Source organism: Halichoerus grypus, chromosome 10 (genome assembly GCF_964656455.1).
Source record: "Halichoerus grypus chromosome 10, mHalGry1.hap1.1, whole genome shotgun sequence".
Classification (NCBI taxonomy): domain Eukaryota; kingdom Metazoa; phylum Chordata; class Mammalia; order Carnivora; family Phocidae; genus Halichoerus; species Halichoerus grypus.
The window spans coordinates 89,914,478-89,932,238 of record NC_135721.1 but is presented as its reverse complement, the minus strand read 5'-3'; the positions used below and the strand labels follow the sequence as shown (position 1 = coordinate 89,932,238).

Sequence of the window (17,761 nt, the reverse complement as noted above, 5' to 3'; positions counted from 1 at the left end):
GCAGGAATCCAGGCAGGTCAGCACGGAGCCCCAGGTACAGTGTCCCCTACGTGCCTCCCCCCGCACATAGGAAGTGCTCAACAAGCAGCCGCTAAGGCTCCATGTGATTTAACCTCCCCCCCCCACCAATCATGTTGAGTCTAGTGAGCTCCTTCCTGCCTCAGGGCCTTTGCACTGTTTCTCCTTGCCTGGGGGACACTGTCCTACTGTCCACACTGCTGCCCTTCACCTGGTGCCCACACCCCTGCAGGTCTGGCCTGCACATTGCCACCCTCACTGAGCACTTCCCATCCCATGGACCTCATGCCTCCCTCTCACTGTTCCTGAGGTCTCACACTTGCTGCCCACTGCAGACAGGGACCCAACGTCCTGTCCATACTTGTGCATGTGCATGTGCACGTGTGTGTGCGCGTGCAGCCTAACCCAGAGCACAGGGCAGAGAAGCACCACAGCTCTGAATGGTGCACGGACCATTCAGGTCCTCGAGCTGGAGGGCGACAGTGGAGTCTAAATGACACCAGGTTGGCTCTGTGCCTGGGGAGGGAACAGATCTCTTCTTGTCTTAGTGGCTTCCTCTCTCAAGGTCTCTTTCTAGTCTAAATTAGCGCTTCTGAATCCCCCAGAACCCCCAGAGGGCTTGTTAGCACAGAGAGGGTGGGCCCCCCGCCCCGAGTCTCTGACCGAGCAGGTCTGGGTGGGCATGCGCATCTTCGCCTCTAGTAAGATCCCACGTACTGCTAGTGCTGCTGGTCCAGGACCCCGCTCCAGCAGACGGATGCATGTGCTTACAACTACACACATTCTATCCCAGATTTGGGGTGGGGGGGTTTGCTTCTGCCTTGGGGGACAGGAGTAATTAAAGACTTTCTGTAAGACATCTGGCCAGACCTTTGCTGGATGGCAGCCTGGATCGTAGGGAAAAACCACACGCTCGAGTCTGGACCCTGTCCAACCACCTGCTAACCACAGACGGTGCACTGCTTATCTCATTTAAATCTCACTTTGCTCATCCGTCGTGGGAGTGATGGCTCCTGACTCGGAGACATGGTAGGAATGAGATGCTTTGTGGGTTTCCTGCATGAGGTCAGATGGTGCTACTGTGTTCCCAAGGAAACAGCTTCTACGGCCACCACAGACAACACTCAGATGACACAAGCATGTACACAAAGCACAGTGCAGGGCCTAGGGTGACAGTGGCCCTAAAATGCCATGTATGTGTTGGCTTTTAACACGTGGGCATGGTTCCTGCTATTGCCTCAACTGCAGGGAGGAAAAGAAAGAAAGGAGGGAGGGTGGAAGGAAGGAAATTCTTCCTTCTCCACATTTGAAAACAAAGCCTCCACCCAAAGAACTGGGCAGTGGGACAAGAAAATTCCATTTCTAAGAATAAGCGGTTAAGGACCTAGTACGATTTAAGGCTCAGCTCAAACCCCACCTCCCACTGCAAGCCTTTTCCAATTTCCCAACACACAGTGACCTCTTGCTCCCTGTCACTTGGTGGCTCACACCATTTAGTGCTTAATTACCTGCCCAGTGGTCCCCACTCTGGGACACAATGCTAGCTTTGCTAAATCCTCCCCTATCCAGGTCACAAGTCCCTGAGGACAGGGACCATGTCCCTAAGATTCCTTTATCATGGGGTTGGGGTGGAGGGGATGATATCAGAATTCTCCCCTTAGCAGCTATAAAAAAACCTTGAGCAAGTGCCCCAGTGTGGATTTGCTTGCTCACTGATTTGTGGTTCATCTCTTGGAAGAATGCAGGCTCTGTGGCATTTCCGCACTGTTCATCACAATACATGAATTGGAGCCTTCATTTCCACATCTGTACAATGGACCACCAATCACTTCACATCAGTGTCATGAGGATGAGGTGAGATGAGGCTCCATCCTATTCCTAAGAACACATCTGCACCCTGGGCCTAACACAAATCTGCAAACAGTTAAGCAAATGCCTGCTGAAGGTTCATGGGTTTTGAGGGTTTTTTTTTTTAAGATTTTATTTATTTTATTTGAGAGAGAGCACGAGCGGGTGGAGGGGCAGAGGGAGAAGCAGACTCCCTGCTGAGTGTGGAGCCAGATGCATGTGCAGCGCTTGATCCCAGGACCCTGAGACTAGGACCTGAGCTGAAATCAAGAGTCGGATGCTTAATTGACTGAGCCAGCCAGGTGCCCCTGAGTTTTGTTTTTTAAAAAAGATTACAATAAGATTATCATTTCCATTATAAAGATGACATACACTTATGTAGGAATTTTCAAGAACTCTTGTCAGTTGTTTAAATACATCTCTTCCCCTCCCCAACTTTAAGTGAACCCACACAGGGAAATTCAATTTTAATCAAAAGAAACGAGGGAGTTAATATTCACCAAAGGATTCACAATGGGCTTTCTTTAAATAGAAAATCTCCCTGGCACATTTTAAGAAATTACATCAGTCACAAATTGTATTTGCCAACTTTCCAGAAGCATCTGCTATTTAAAGTAAGTCGTGCATCTTACAACTGGGAAGAATTCAGTCTCTTCAGGAGGACCCTCCTAAGACCAAGGGTTACACTTTCATTTAGACTACCTTGAAAGACTTTAGAAAAATTATTTCAATCACTGAGAGAAACATGAAGCACAGAAATGCAGCATCTTGCCACTCTCAGTGTGTCTGCCTTCTGAATTATGGGAGGTGCAATCAGAAAGGAGGAAAGTACAGCAAAATGGTTTCCATAGCTTCAATTCATACTCCAAAAAGTATCCAGAAATCTCTGCCCTCAATGGTCAATTAAAAATAGTTTTTCTACACACTTGCTTAAAAGTAAGAAAACCTTTTTTTTTTTAATCTCAGAATTTGGTCTTTGAAAACAGAATTTGGGGGCGCCTGAGTGGCTCAGTTAGTTAATCATCTGCCTTGGCTCAGGTCATAATCCTAGTGTCCTGGGATCGACAGGAGTCATGCTCCCTGCTCAACGGGGAGTCTGCTTCTCCCTCTGCCCCTCCCCCCCAAATAAATAAATAAAATTTTTTTTTTAAAAAGAAAGAAAACAAAATTTAGTTCTGAGTTTTGAAAGCAACACATGTCATTAACGTCCGGTTCTGCATTCTCAACTTCCTGACATCCTGAGCTTATGTGCAACAAAGCACAAACTTTTACCCACTGAGCCCTGCAAAAGACAGCCAAATTTCAAAGACTGGTAAGAACCCTTTTTAGATACTAACACTTTATCAGCTATGTGATTTGCAAATATGAGAGGGGAGGGAGGGGGTGGGGGGATGGGTGAAATAGGTGGAGGGGATTAAGGGTACATTTATCTTGATGAGCACTGAGTAACGTATAGAATTGTTGAATCACACTATATTGTACATCTGAAACTAATATAACACTGTATGCTAACTATACAGGAATTAAAATAAAAAACCTAATTTTTAAAAAAGTATCCTTTTTAGATCTTGGTTTTCCAAAGAACCTTCTGCAAAGCTGTTTTACATAAATGTAATAGAAGCAACTGGAGGCTCTACCTACCCTGCCCAGGGGGCCTCTGATACCATGACTCCACCTGGTGACCTGGCTATCCCAGAGCTCCAGGATGGACTTTGAGAGCCACGTTGGCCGCCTGCATGCCTTCCTAGTCTGCTTCCCACTTATCCAAGACTGATCATATGCAAACCCATGTGGTCCTATTCAGAGGAAACAGAGTTCTAGTAACACTGCTGAAGGCCAAGTTCAAGGTCACAGCCTTTCCCATGATTCATTAATAAATAACAAAAGCCGGTGACTGGGTGCAAGTAATGCTTTACAAGCGTTTTCTCATTTGACGCTAGCAACAGCCCCAGATGTCCCCAGGTCATACACTGCTAGTCAGAAGAAGCCGAGCAGGTTGGCTCTGAGTCTTGGTCTGAGTATTGGTCTCTGAGACCTCTGGTTGCCCATGTTCCCTGGCCCAGTGACATGCTGTGACAAGCCCTGTGTAGGTGCTTCGGACCACAGTTCCAGCTGAGCCCAGTCTACAGTCATCCCAGCCCAGGCCCCAGACTTTGGAGTGAGAAGCAGGGCAGATGCAACAGCCCCAGATAGCCTTCAGGAGCAGAAACAAGCCATCCCCTAGGGCTTGCCCATCAGGCCCTGTCCAAAGTCCTGACCCACAGAATCCCAGAGATTAATAAGATGGTTGCTGCTTTATGCCACTAAGCTTGGGGTGGTTGGATATGCAACACTAGTAACTAGAACAGAGTTCGGTTACACACTATCCTTACTTTACAGATGAGGAGATGCGTGCAAAGAGAAGTAAGGGGAAAGCAAGGATTCAAACCTAGGTGTGATTCTAGACACATCCTAGACCACTAACTGTACTGCATCACCCATGTACCATTTTTGTTGGCTTAAAGGAGTCATCTCCAGGATGCTAATCCCAATCCTACCCATCTGAGAAGTGCCTTCATCTGCACTGGTCTGGGATTTATAAGTCAGTTGTTCTCCACCTTGAACGTGCATCAGGAGCACCGGGAGGACGTGTTAAAAACACAGATGTGGGGCATGGGTGGCTCAGTCGGTTGAGCATCCAACTTTTGATTTTGGCTCAGGGTCGTAAGATCAAGCCCTGTGTCGAGCTCCACACTCACTGTGGAGTCTGCTTGTACCTCTCCCTCTCCCTCTCATGCTCTCTCTCTCAAATAAATAAAATCTTTAAAACACACACACACACACACACACACACACACACACACACAGAGATGGCAGGGCCCCACTCCCAGGGTTTCTGATATTGACAGTCTAGGATGGGGTCTGAAAACTTGTGTTTCTAAAAAGTTCCCAGATGATGCTAATGCTGCTAGTGTAGGGACCTCACCTTGAGAACTGCTAGTGCAGATCCTCTTGAAGGAGTAATGGCAGTTTTGACAGCAATACTTCTTTGGAACAAGCCATCATTGTGCTGATTACAGATCAGGCCAAAACACCCCCCACCCATCCCACAACTTTTTCAGTGGCTCCCAGGGCAGCTCTGGCCTGGCCTGGCCCTTTTCCATCCCGGCACCTCTGTGGTTTGCAGACACTGGCAAAGGACAGAGATATTCCTGACAGATGGGTGGGTGGGCATATGCACTAGAGGTAGGAAGCTGCGAAAAGCTGTCTTTCTACACAACAGTTTTCTGAAGCTCAGCTGCTGGCTATGTAGCCATAAAGAAGAAATAAGCAAAGGAAGAAGAAGCAGAAGAATTGCTTGCTGACCACACGCAGCCTTGACTGAGTGAGGTTCACCAGGCCCCTGGTGCCTGCCCCATGAAGTCCATCCCCACTGTCTTATCAAAGAGTGAGAGGTGGCAAGTGCACACAAGCCAGCCAGGAATGTTCATGGTGGCCTCAGGCTTCCCACATCCAGAAGCAGCCTCAAGGAGCTGCACTTTCTATGTGCCTTCCTGCTGTGAGTTGCTCTCCTCCCCTTCAAAGGCACATTACATCAACTCCGCAAAACTAAGGGTTTGGTTTTCTTCCCACTAGTTCAAGGACACATGCTGCTGACTCAATTTTAGAGAAAACACTTATCTAGTAAGTGACTCACTTTGATTAAACCAGCAAAGTAATATACAATATGAAAAAAACATATATCTGGTCCAAAGTTCCCTTAAGTTTCTTTGTTTGAAAGTTAACTGCAACACACTATCCATAATTTTATGGCTATTTCTGAATATAATAAATTAAATTCACTACTACTTACTGATCACCGATAAATGCTGGGCTGGTCCATACCTTCTGGCACTGTGTCCTCACAACCAGACTAGCAGGTGGGCATTATCGCCTGCAGTTTATATGGGGGGAGACTGGAATTGAGAGGAGTAGAAAAACTGGGCCAGTACGTGGTGGAGATGTGCCAGACAGCAGATCCTACCTAGAAGTTCAGCCATGAAGATGTGCAGGTCCTTTCCTTAATCACCTCCTAGACCCCATCCAACTCCATAGTCCGGGACAGCAGGCAGCCCCTCTGACTAGGCACCTGACTGCAAGTCCCATCCTGCCCTGGGAGACCAACCCCAGGCCTTCCCTGCCAGGCCGCTACTGCCTCCAGTCTCCAGTCCCTGGATCTTCTCCCCTTGTGGCGTAGGGGTACAGTGTACCCACCCCCATCCCAAATCTTAAGGAAACACTAGTGGATTCAATCTCAGCAGATACCAGAGGATTGACTGGCTGGTGGAGCTGGTTTCTGGGATCTCAACTGCCACCGTCTAAAGCAAGCCCTGGGTCTTCAGAGGCGGGATGCAGCTTAAACTGTCGATTGGAAGACACCCATTCCTTCCTTCCCGTCCACAAGCCCGGAGCAAGGAGATAACTGATTCCTGCTGCTGGCGGGTTTTTTTCCTCCCCCGCTGCCTGCCACTCGGTTTGTTTACATGGGCAGTATCTCCCCACGCAAGTCTCTGGGCACCGCAACTGGAGGTGACAAGTCAGCCGCTTTTCGTTTTTGTCTCTCCCAGGGACAGAAGTGGGGGAGTCCCGGCCGACACTTGCGAGCCCCGCGCCCTCCACCCCAGCCTGGCCCAGGGGTAGCCCGCAGCAGCGCGGGCGCACTTCGCAGTGCAGTGGAACTCCGCAGCTGAACTCGAGACAGTCGATTGAGGAGCCGCGCTGGAGCAAGGCCAACGGTTGGGCGACTCGAGCTGACGCCGGGCCGGGTCTCCGCAGGCGGGGGCCGCAGCGGGGAAGGTGGGGTCTGGGCGCGGGGTGGCAGCGGCCGGGGCTGGAGCCTCTGGGGCCGCATGGGATGGGGGCGGGGGCGGCGAGTCGCCACGGTTGAGAGCGCGACAAGCAGAAGCCTGGAGGTGGGGCCTCCCGGGGGGCCGTGACCCGCCGGGCCGGGAACGGCTGTTAAGTGCCCTCGGGACTCGTGAGCTGGGGGCGCCCTGGATCCCCCGCAGCCCACTCACCAGACACGTTTAACTGGCCTCCCAGAAACCAGCCGATCTTGCCGCTGCTGAAGTCACAGTCCCAGACGGTGTGGTAGGGGGTGTCCCACACGAGCGTGTCCCGCGCCAGCGGCCCCCAGAAAGCGACCGGATCCCGGGCCGCCTGTGCGCTCTGCGCCTGGTACGAGCCCGGCTGCGCGGCGGCGGCGGCGGGGGCGCTCACCCCGCGCAGCTGCCGCACCGGCTGCCCCGAGCGCCTGCACAGGCTGCCCAGGAGCCGCCCCGCGCTGCTGCCCAGGCCACGCGCCGCCGCCATCTCGCCAGACGCCGGGAGGCACTCGGAGCCCCAAGCGGGTGCCGCGAGCCCGGGGCGCCCCTTAACGTCTCCGCGGGCCCCGCCCCGTCTCCTCCCTCTGGCCACCACCCACTCCTCCCGGCGCCTGTGCGGTAGGAAGCTGCCTCCCGCAGCCTGCCGCGAACCCCACCCCTTCTTCTCCTGCCCTAGAGAAGAGGTCCGCGGAGGAAGAGAGGGCCTCTGGGAGCGCGGCGGGAAGGTTCCCGCGGAGCTGCGATGCGCCCCCCTTGTCTTTGCTTTCCGGTCCTGACGCTGGGCGTCGGGCTGTTTTGGTTTCAGTTTGTGGGTCTTCAGGACCCAACAGCTGCGCCAAGCAAAAACAAAACAAAAACAAAAACCAGCGACACGTGCGTCGCGGGACGCAGGCTCCGGGCCCCTGGCGCCTGAACCGTCTGCTATGGGAAGGAGGCGGCGCAGAATGTAAGCGACTGGTGGAGGGAAGCGCTCAGGTGGGTCTGAAGACCACCAAAGTTAGGTCCTTTCAGCATTTCAGAAGCTGAAGTCAAAGTATCAATCCTTTCGTACGCCCTTGAGAGTGAGCCCGTCACCTTGCCAGGCCGACCTGTTGCCCCACCCTTCAACACACACATAAGTGGCCCCCGTGGGCCAAATGGGCTGGTTAGCGGTCCTCAGGCCACGATGTTGGTCTGGGCTCTGATGCTCAAACCCTGGCCCAAGGTCTGATGCTCTTAGCAGCCAGCTGCCAGCCTCAGGCCCCTTGGGAGTCACCTCCGGGGGGGTGGGGGGGCGGGGGGGAGTATAAGCGAAGCAAATGCTCTACTAACCTTGGCTGATTTGGAAACATAGGTGTTTCTCCCATTGCTCCAGCATCTGTGGCCTGGGCTCAAACCCTGGCTTTTCTAGCTCTGTGACCTTGGGCAAGTTTCTTAAACTCTCTCTGCCTCATTTTCCTTTCCTAGAAAACAGGAGTAATATCTCTTTCCCCAGGGCGGAAGTCAAGATTAAATGCAATAATATCTGTGGAAAGTCTAGCCTGGAATGGGCACACGGGAAGCTCAGTAGTGGAGGCTGTATTGTTGGGAAACTCATGGAATCTTGTCTCAACCAGATTCTTAAATATTTCAATACCCAAAATGTAAAAGCATAATGAAGAAGGCAAACAGAGGAGAAAGAGGATTTAGAAAACTGGTTGGTTGAGTTCTTTGGGTTTGGGAAAGAGTCCTTCCTGTTAGCCGTAAGATCTGCAGTGGGAAAGACCTGGCAGAGGAGAATATTTCCGAGGAGCTTCCACTGGAAGTCAGCTCCAGGCCCTGCTATGTGTGTGTGTGTGTGTGTGAGATGCCGGCCTCCTGCCAAAGAACAGAGGGTCTGAAGGCCGCTGAAGACTGAAATAGCTGGCAGTACACATGTGCCTTGCTCTGTGCCAAGCACATTTTTTACTTAGTTTAAAAATTATCTACAGCTATCAACTCCCACCAATGACCAACCCCCTGGTGGAACAGATGAGGAAACTGAGCCCGAAGAAAGAAACAGGCTTACTGAAGAGCACACAGTGTGCCCGTGGAAGAGCAGCACTGATACCCAGCACTCCCGCTCCCATCTCAGTAGCTGCTTCACCATGTGGCCTGAATCTTCATTTTTAATAGAAAATATAAAATTGTCGGGCGGCTGGGTGGCTCAGTCGTTAAGCGTCTGCCTTCGGCTCAGGTCATGATCCCAGGGTCCTGGGATCGAGTCCCACATCGGGCTCCCTGCTCAGCAGGAAGCCTGCTTCTCGCTCTCCCACTCCCCATGCTTGTGTTCCTGCTCTCGCTATGTCTCTCTCTGTCAAATAAATAAATAAAATCTTAAAAAAAAAAAAAAAAGAAAATATAAAATTGTCAATGAAGATTATAACCGTGGCAGAGGGTCCCAAGACTGCCGCCGACACTTCATCCCCTGTGTCTAAGGGATGGTGTGCTGCCCCGCCGAGAGAGGAGCCTGCCCCCACCTCTTGAATGCAGGCTGGGGGATGGCTCTGATGCTGGACCCCAGGAGGCATCCGGCTCAGACAGACCCAGATCGAGGCCCCAGCTGCAGCTCGGCTTTCTTGGAACTCAGCTGTGGTGCTGTAAGGGAGCCGATGTAGCCTTCCAGAGGAAGAAGCCTCACGAGAACAATGAGAAAAGTACACAGAATGGACTCAACTTTAAAATAAAGAAGTACAGGGGCACATGGGTGGCGCAGTTGGTTAAGCATCGGACTCTTAGTTTCAGCTCAGGTTGCGATCTCAGGGTCATGAGATTGAGCCCCGTATTGGGCTTCCAGCTCAGCGCAGAGTCTTCTTAGGCCTCTCTCTTCTTCGCCCTCTGCCCCTCCCCCCCCGAATAAACAAATATATAAATAAACCTTTAAAAAATAAAGAAGTAACATAGTTCTTGTTTCCTTCAGGTTGGGTAAAGCGAAGTGATTATGTGTACATAAAGCATTTCAGAATTCAGGTGGTACAGAATTGCACTTCCTGTAGCCCATTACCCAAGAGATGACCTGGGAACCTTCCTCCTGAGTGTCACAGCCCTGGGGTCCCCGAGGCCAAGGCCATCATTTCTGCCTCCAGGAAGCATACCTCCCAGAACTAGAATAAAGCGGAGCCACTGTCCACCTGCCCCAGCCATATCCACAGGGCTGCTTCCATGGGGCCCCAGTGGTGCTGAGAGAGCAGCACACCATCCCGGCAGTGCTGGTCACATTTTCTTCCCAACAGGCCCCTGGGCAAAACCCTTAGCTTTGAAAGCTGTACATTGGCAGGTGCAGAAGTAGGGAGGCCTGGAAGGTTTCCCATGGGAAGCTGGGGTTTCCTTTACATCTTAGGTCTGATGTTCACGTTGGAGGGTATAGCCCTTTGCCGTTTGCCTTCTTAGGTCCTTAGGTCCAACCACCTACATTACTCAGAGCACTTGGGTGCTCCTAGAAACAGTTTTGTTGATAATGGACCTGGGAGAATTGCCTGCCCCAGTCAGCAAGACCTAGCATTGACTCACCAAATCTGTAAAGTCACGTGCCTCCACAAAAACCTTCAAAGCTCTCTGCTTACCCACTCTGCATCGCTTCTTTTCCTGTTCTCTTCATTCTGCTCTTCTCTTCAATGGCATGCAAAGGTTATCTGTGGAGCCACTCCTGTGTGCACAACCCAGTGCAAAGGGCTGACAGCTTGACAAGGATGAACCAAACACAGCCCCTGAGCTCAAGGTTACCACGGGGGCGGGGCGGGGGGGTGCACGGAGCCAGAGAGACAGCGGCTCAAATGACTTGAAATGCAAAACAAAACCAAAACCAAAATTCCATAATAGGAGCCTTGAAGCAGGTCAGAAGGAGGAGAACACTTGGTTGGCTGGGAGTCTGGGAGCGCTTTCAGAAGGGTGTTGGGGAAACCTTCCCCCCAGGTTCCCACTTCCCAGTGTTGCCATGACCTCAGCGGTAATGACCCATGGGGAGGTTTGTATCCATCCACTTCGGCAGTGGGGGCTCAATGATTCCCATTCAGCCACAGGACAACCTTTGTCTCCCATCTTGTAACACTGTGCACCAGATCCCTGTGGATGAGTTGCCCCACCCCATGCCCTGCGGGGTTAACCCAGCAATGCACAGCAACCACAGGGTGGGAGGGCTCACCACCAAAGAGCAAGACAGGAGGTGAAAACCAAGACCAACTCCAGGATGTCTCCAACAGAGACATCCCATCTGCTCCAGCTCACACTCTGACTGATGCAGTCAGGAGCACTGTTTGTGGTTTTCTTTAAAGCTGGCCCAACTAGAACTGGCTTTATCCTGGACAGAAGTGCAACCAGGGACTGATGGTCTGATGGGTTTCTGGTCTAGCAGCTTCTGAGAATGGCAGCCAGTTCTGCCTGGGAAGGTTTGTATTTCAACTAGGATGAAACAAAAAATGGAGGGGGTCGAAAACTAGAGAGGATTCTCAGCTCACCCTTAGAGTTCCCTTTGAGATCAAATGGTGACTCAGTGGGGAGGTAACAGGAGGAGGAAGAGGCTTATACTCCAGAGGGCAAAGTGGATGAGACAACTGTTCAGAGAAGCCAACTCCCAACTGGGACAGTCATCCTGATCAGTGTGTGGATTTCCTGCATGTGCCAGAAAGACCCAGTGGCCACTTGTCCTCATGGTTCATCCGGTGGGTTCATCCTCTGGCAGAGACCTGCAGAATCCACTCACTCCTAGTCAAAGGTCCTAATGCCCATCAGCAGCCCACCCTGTCCCCTTCATAGTCTCAGTGCTGTGGGTATCCTTGCTGAGACACTTGTTCATGCAGTGATCACCCTAGATGCTTGGGTCCTCCATCGCAAGAGTCTACAGAGGAGGAAGGGAAACCAGGGAGCAGTCTTTGGGCAGGTCTGAGCTATCAGGCCCCTTTTCCTGCCCCAAGAAGGCAAAAGAAGCTGAAACCACTCTTGCTATCTTTGCCTGTGGCCTCAGGAATGCTTCCATGGGCTCCCCAGCCTCTCAACTCAATCAACCCAAATGTGAGGGTTTACATACAGGCACAACTTTGGGACGAAGACCGAAGACCGTGGCAGGAAAGGGGTCAGCCAGCAAACATGTGCTGGCCACCTGGGGTGGACACTGCTTTCTCTGGGGCCAGTCCCTGCTGGTCCCAAAGACAGATTAAACAGGGTCCCAACCCTGAAAGCACCAGCTGAGAATCCAGGAAGATGTGTACTATTCAATTGGATCAGAAAATCAGTGATAGAAAATATAAATCTAGTATCACCAAATTTCTGACAGCAGTTTTGAGAAATTTAAAGCTGGCCAATACTGCCACCTGGTGATGGATTCTACATTTAACTTTTTCCCCCATCATATTGTCTTTAATCCCCCTCCCCCATCTCACCCATTCCCTCCACCCACCTCCCTCCCCTCTGGTAACCTCTCAGTTTGTTCTCTATAATTAAAGAGTCTGTTTCTTGGTTTTTCTCTCTCTCTCTCCTTTGCTCATTTGTTTTGTTTCTTAAATTCCACATATGAAAAAGAAAGTCCACATATGAGTGAAATTATATGGTATTTGTCTTTCTCTGATTGACATAATTCATTTAGCATAATACTCTCTGGATCCATCTATGTTGTTGCAAATGGCAATATTTCATTCTTTTTTCTGGGAAGTTTACATTTAATGTTAAAGTTACTTCCTATCCTGTCTGGGAAACCTAATGTTTGTACTACAGGACAGGTCAACCAGAAGAACACAATACATCCCTTGAAATCATGTCACCATCAAAGGAAGTCCAAGAGCGTTTCCTGAATAATGAGATCCTTTGAAATAGTCTTTGTCTTTTTAGTGAGTTTATGAACAAAGATTGACTGTGTCCAAGGCGATGTGGCAGTCCTGAACTCAAGGGACAGACACTCTGGTGAAGGAGATGAGACATCTGTTATATATGGCAGGGAGAGAGAGAAAGAGAGAGAGAGATCAAGGTGATGGACGAGGTATATGAAATAATTTATTTAAAATTCTGATAAAATGGGAAAAGATAGGCTTCATGTCTTGGTCCATTTGGGCTGCTATAACAAGTAAGACCCAACTGGATGACTTCAACACAGAAGTTAATTTCTTCTTGTTCTGGAGGCACTGGCAGATCCAGTGTTTGGTGGGGAGAACCCTCGTCCTGGCTCTTAGACAGCCAGCATTTTACTATGTCCTCACATGGTGGGAGGGGCAAGCAAGCTCTCAGGGGTCTCTTTTACAAGGGCACTAAACCCAATCATGGGGGCTCCACCCTCATGACCTCAGCATCTCCCAAGTCACCACCTCCTAATGCCAGCACACCAGGGTTGGGATCTCAACACACGAGTTTTGGAGGCACACAACATTTGGTCCATAACACCATGGTTGAAGAAAATCCTGAGGAGGAGCCCCTAACAGATGGGAGACAAATGGTGGAATTTGGAGAAGAAACTACAGCCCAAACACAGACTATGTTTTTAGAAATCAGAAATAATTCTAGAAAACTAGAAATAGAGAATGTAACTATAAATCATTGGTGAAGGAAATGGAACAAAATTTGGTCAATCAAAAAAAAAAGCTGAAATGAGTAAGATGGGAAAGGAACAAGCAAGAATTGTAAGTTAGAAAATATAAAACAAGATCAAGGGATTTATGTCCAAACATCATATCAGTAATAGCTATAATTAATCTAATTTCCCCCATTAAATAGAAATTGTAGCATAGAGTCAAAAGGATAGAAAATTTGGAAAAGAAGGTGTAAGACATGGGGTGTGGAACACACACACACACACATTTGAAGTTCCAGAGGAGACGATGAGAAGAGGCAATATTCAGTGAGTTAAAAGCTGCACATTTTCCAGAATTAATGAAAGACACTCAGCCTCTAAAATGCACAAAGTCTAAGCCAGTTAAATAAAATGAAATCAACACCTACACACATCATAGTAAAACTGTCAGAAACCAAAGAGAAGACAAGCAGTAGGTCATAAAAACAGAAAGAAAAGGTGGATCACCCACACAGGAAGGGTGATTAGACTGACAGCGGCACAGGTGGTATATCTTTATTATAGGAAAATGTCAACTGTGAATAGTGTAGCTAGAGAAATCATTTTTCAAGAACAAGTGCAAAGTACAAAACAAAAACTAATAGAATTCTTTACTCTACTCCCTCACCAATGAATTCCTTCAGGAGGAAAAGAAATTAGCCCCAAATGAAGTTCTGAAAGGCAAGAGGAGGGTAAGCAAGAAAATTGTTGCACTTGTGGGTAAACCAAAACAAACATTAGCAATATAATTTTAACAGCAATGTGTACTTGATGGAGTTAATCAGAGATGGAAACAAAATCCTGAACAACAGGAGTGTAGAAGTGGATGGGAGTAGCATCCTATAATCCTTCCAGTAGTTGGGAGAGTTTTAAATTTAAATAAATATGACTGTTACAATTTCTAGATTAACCACAAATAGAAACATAACTTCTAATCTAGTAGCAGGGAAAATAAAATAAGAAAATCTGAGCAACCTGAGATATAGATAGAAAAGAGAAACAAATTTAAAAGAAAGAAAAGGTGGAAAATGTTTTTAAACATACATAAAAATAAATTAGTGAAAATAAATTCCAAAAGGTCAATAATTATATTCTATGTAAATGGAGTAAATTATCTTGTTAAAGACAAAGATTGTTGGAATGGATAAAAAAATTCCAACTAGATACTTTTTCAAGCCATATACCTCAACCTAAAAATGTAAATATATAGAAATATTGATACTGAAACATGGAAAATATTTACCAAATAAATATGAATTAAATATCAGACAAAATGAACTATAATTCAAAATAGGAGGGGAGATAAAGAGGGAAATTACATATGGTAAGTGATCACCAGGAAAATCCAGGAATTCTTAACTTGTGTACACCTAAAAATACAATTCCAAAAGCATAAAGTAAAAATTGACAGAAATACAAGGAGAAACTAACAAATTGACCCTCATAATTTTCAGGCCATATATACACAATCCCAAAAACCATCTCATAAAAATTGGGACAGTGACTGGATATCATTTAGATTCACAAAAATGGTTGTTTGATTGGATTCAAGCTTTATTTACAAAACTGAATTCAGTAAAGCCAGTCTGTGTGCAGATGGAATTTTAGATCATAAAAGTTCCTTCAGATTCCACTATACTTCTGTCACGGCTAGGATGTGGCCCCATCCCACCCCACTTGAGACCCTTGAGGACTTGTGAGCACATGGCTTGGCTTGGGAGGACATCCAGGGAAAGGAGACGAGTGGTGGCAGAGGAGCAGGAGAGAGAGAAAGGAGGGAATGCCACAGCAAGGGTCCATTCTCCAGCTGGTCACCCCTGTGGGCCACTGGGGCTGGGCTCCACCAAGACATTCAGTTGTTTTGTGGAATGCACGTGAGTTTTGCCCATCACAGGGGTGGAAAGGGGAACATTCCTTCACAAGGATTCCACCCCCCACCGGTCATGAGTTGTGACTCTTTGCACTTTCAAGTCTCACAGGTGAAAGTACCAGGTGAACTCCCAGAAGGATCCATACCTCAATGTCCAAGAAGCCCAGGTGGAAAGCAAGAGACATTCCATGCAGCAGCCAGACTTGCAAAGCCAGTTGATGCAGCCAGAGTAAGAGATGTTCAAGAAGATGTGATGTGGATCACAGGAGTATCTCAATCAGAAATTTCTTGAAGGACTCTTCATTGTATTACTTGGTAAAAGAAATGGATTTCTTCCCCCTCCCACCCCCCCCACACACACACATGAACACACTTCCTTGCAATATTCATTTTTATGGAATTCCAACCCCTCCACATGCTCCCTACACGTGATATTTAAAGAGATCCCAGAATCTCCCCACCTCCCACACTGAGCTACATCCCGAGTGCCTTTGTTCAGGATTTAATGCAACTTTAGTCATTGTACAAAACTGACAGTGTGTTGAAGAGGGAAAGAGAAAAAGAGATAGTGCTGGTGGCCTTGGGTGGAAGGGAGTGAAAGAGAAGTCCTAAAATGGTAAATGAGGCTGAACCACAGACCAGCAAGGTGGCTAACAGGACAATTATGTGAACAGAGACATTTCACAGATCAGCAGTCAATGAGAAGACTGTCACAGCTGGTGATTTAGGAGGCAAGTTGGAAAGATGAAGGTAGAACAAAAGAAATTCCTTCACGTAAAAATGTTCAAGCTGTGAATTTAGATTGATACTAAGCTAAAAGCGAGGCAAAAGCATATCAATGTGTTTGCCAACAGGTGGCACCAGTGTGTAAACTTGTGATGTCTTACGTGTTTTTTATGCCTGCCTTTCTTTCTTTCTTTCTTCCTTCCTTCCTTCCTTCCTTCTTTCCTTCTTTCCATCCTTCCTTCCTTCCTTCCTTCTTTCCATCCTTCCTTTTGATGGAAGGAAGAGACAAAAGGCAGCCAGCCTTGGATGAACTTTTAAGGAGAGAGGGTGTCCAAAAAAGTGAGAATAGTGCTGTGGGTATCCACAGTTCCCTCCTAATAGATAACTGGTGTAGAAGTACTTCAGAGTGATGGACAAAGCCCTTTAATATGGAGAGATGTTTCTGAAAGAGCAGCTTTCTACATCTGTACATTGGACCTAGACGTCATGGATACCATTTTACCTTCATCAACCAGGTGCCAGATGTGGGAAAGAATACAACAAACCTGGAAGATCTTTACCTTCATTCTAAGGTTGTTGAACCTTTGCATATCTGGGAGGCCTGCAAGTGGGGAGTCTGGAAGAGGGATCATCAGTGATAATAAAGGGAAATTGGCATGCTTATTTAGGCAGAATAAAGCTGCATGAGAAATTGCCCAAAGGAGGAAAATTCAGCAGCATTAAAGGGTGTAGCTAAAGGTGATCATACACCAAAACAGGGTTTGAAGCAGCTTGTGTGCTATCTGATAAAATCCCTTAAATAGGGGCCCAGATGAACCAAAGTTAAAATTGGGAAATAGAGTATTTCACAACAATTCTTGGAGAGACATGTCTTCTTAGACCTGCTAGGGAAATAGCTACACCCATTACAGACCCTTGTTCTCATTCCCAGAATTCTGAAAAACTTTGCAGCCCCTACTCAGTGTCCAAAGTGAGGCCAAAGAATCTCAAAAGCAATATCAAAACAAATGGCCTAGAGTTCATTAGCTGCCATTATATGCCCAGCATGAGCTCAGCAATATGGAAATGCAGAGCAGAAAGTCTAAATCTCTCAACCTTCAAAGTACTTAAAATTTGAATTCCTAGGACACCACCTGCAAGAGTTTCTAAATGCCTGAGTAGATGGGAAGTGATTTGTTCTTCTAGACAGGAAAGGATTCTTCCCCAGATCATACATAGCCTTGTCCACCAATTTGACCTCCTCAAAGGACTTGCAAAACAATTAGCATGCCCGCCTACCTCCAAAATATGTGCCTTCCAACATAAGTTTCCCTTATTTTAAAAAATTGTTGGGGACCTAGCCAGGTGGCTCACTGGCTCAGTCAGTGGAGCATGCGGCTCTTGATCTCAGGGTTGTGAGTTCGAGCCCCATGTGGGGTATAGAGATTACTTAAAAATAAAATCTTTTAAAAATTATTAATCAAATAATTATATGTCCCTGTTAAAAACTCAAAAATGCAGGAGGTTGTATAACAGGTGACAGGAGTCCCTGCCCTATCTCCCACACTCAGCCTTTCTACTCAGCCACCCTTCTAATCCTTTCAGCTGCTCACATCGGGGATATTCCTGTATAACCTTATCCTTAGGAAATACACACAGCTTTAAGAGATAAAGAAGCAGGTACAGCCACAATGGAAAAGAGTATGGAAGTTCTTTTAAAAATTAAAAAAAGAACTACCATATGATCCAGCAATCCAACTTCTGGGGACAGATCCAAAGGAGATGAAATCAGTACCTTGTGGAGATATCCGCACCCCCATGGTTCACTGCAGTATTATTTACAATAGCCAAGACATGGAAACAACCTAAGTGTCTACTGACAGATGAATGGATAAAGAAAGTGAGATATATACATATAATTGATATATATATATGCAATAAATATAT

At 47.7% G+C, this 17,761-nt stretch overlaps 1 protein-coding gene and 1 long non-coding RNA gene across 4 annotated transcripts in view; one reads left to right on the top strand and one right to left on the bottom strand.

Moving 5' to 3' along the window:
- Positions 1-7,246, bottom strand: part of ACSS1 (acyl-CoA synthetase short chain family member 1) — a 59,281-nt gene extending 52,035 nt beyond the window's left edge. The window contains exon 1 of one of the 3 annotated variants that reach the window (XM_036110001.2): positions 6,903-7,246. In XM_036110001.2, the coding sequence (XP_035965894.1) occupies positions 6,903-7,197 (295 nt within the window). In that variant the 5' untranslated portion in view covers positions 7,198-7,246. Of the gene's footprint in view, positions 1-5,698; positions 6,452-6,902 lie in introns of those variants that run through there. The other 2 variants (XM_036110000.2, XM_078056849.1) reach the window with 2 other exon arrangements.
- Positions 7,247-7,335: 89 nt separating this feature from the next.
- LOC118546934 (uncharacterized) lies at positions 7,336-9,606 on the top strand. The gene is made up of 2 exons (XR_004922842.2): positions 7,336-7,685; positions 8,660-9,606. It is a non-coding gene; the product is annotated as an uncharacterized LOC118546934 (long non-coding RNA).
- Positions 9,607-17,761: the final 8,155 nt, after the last annotated feature.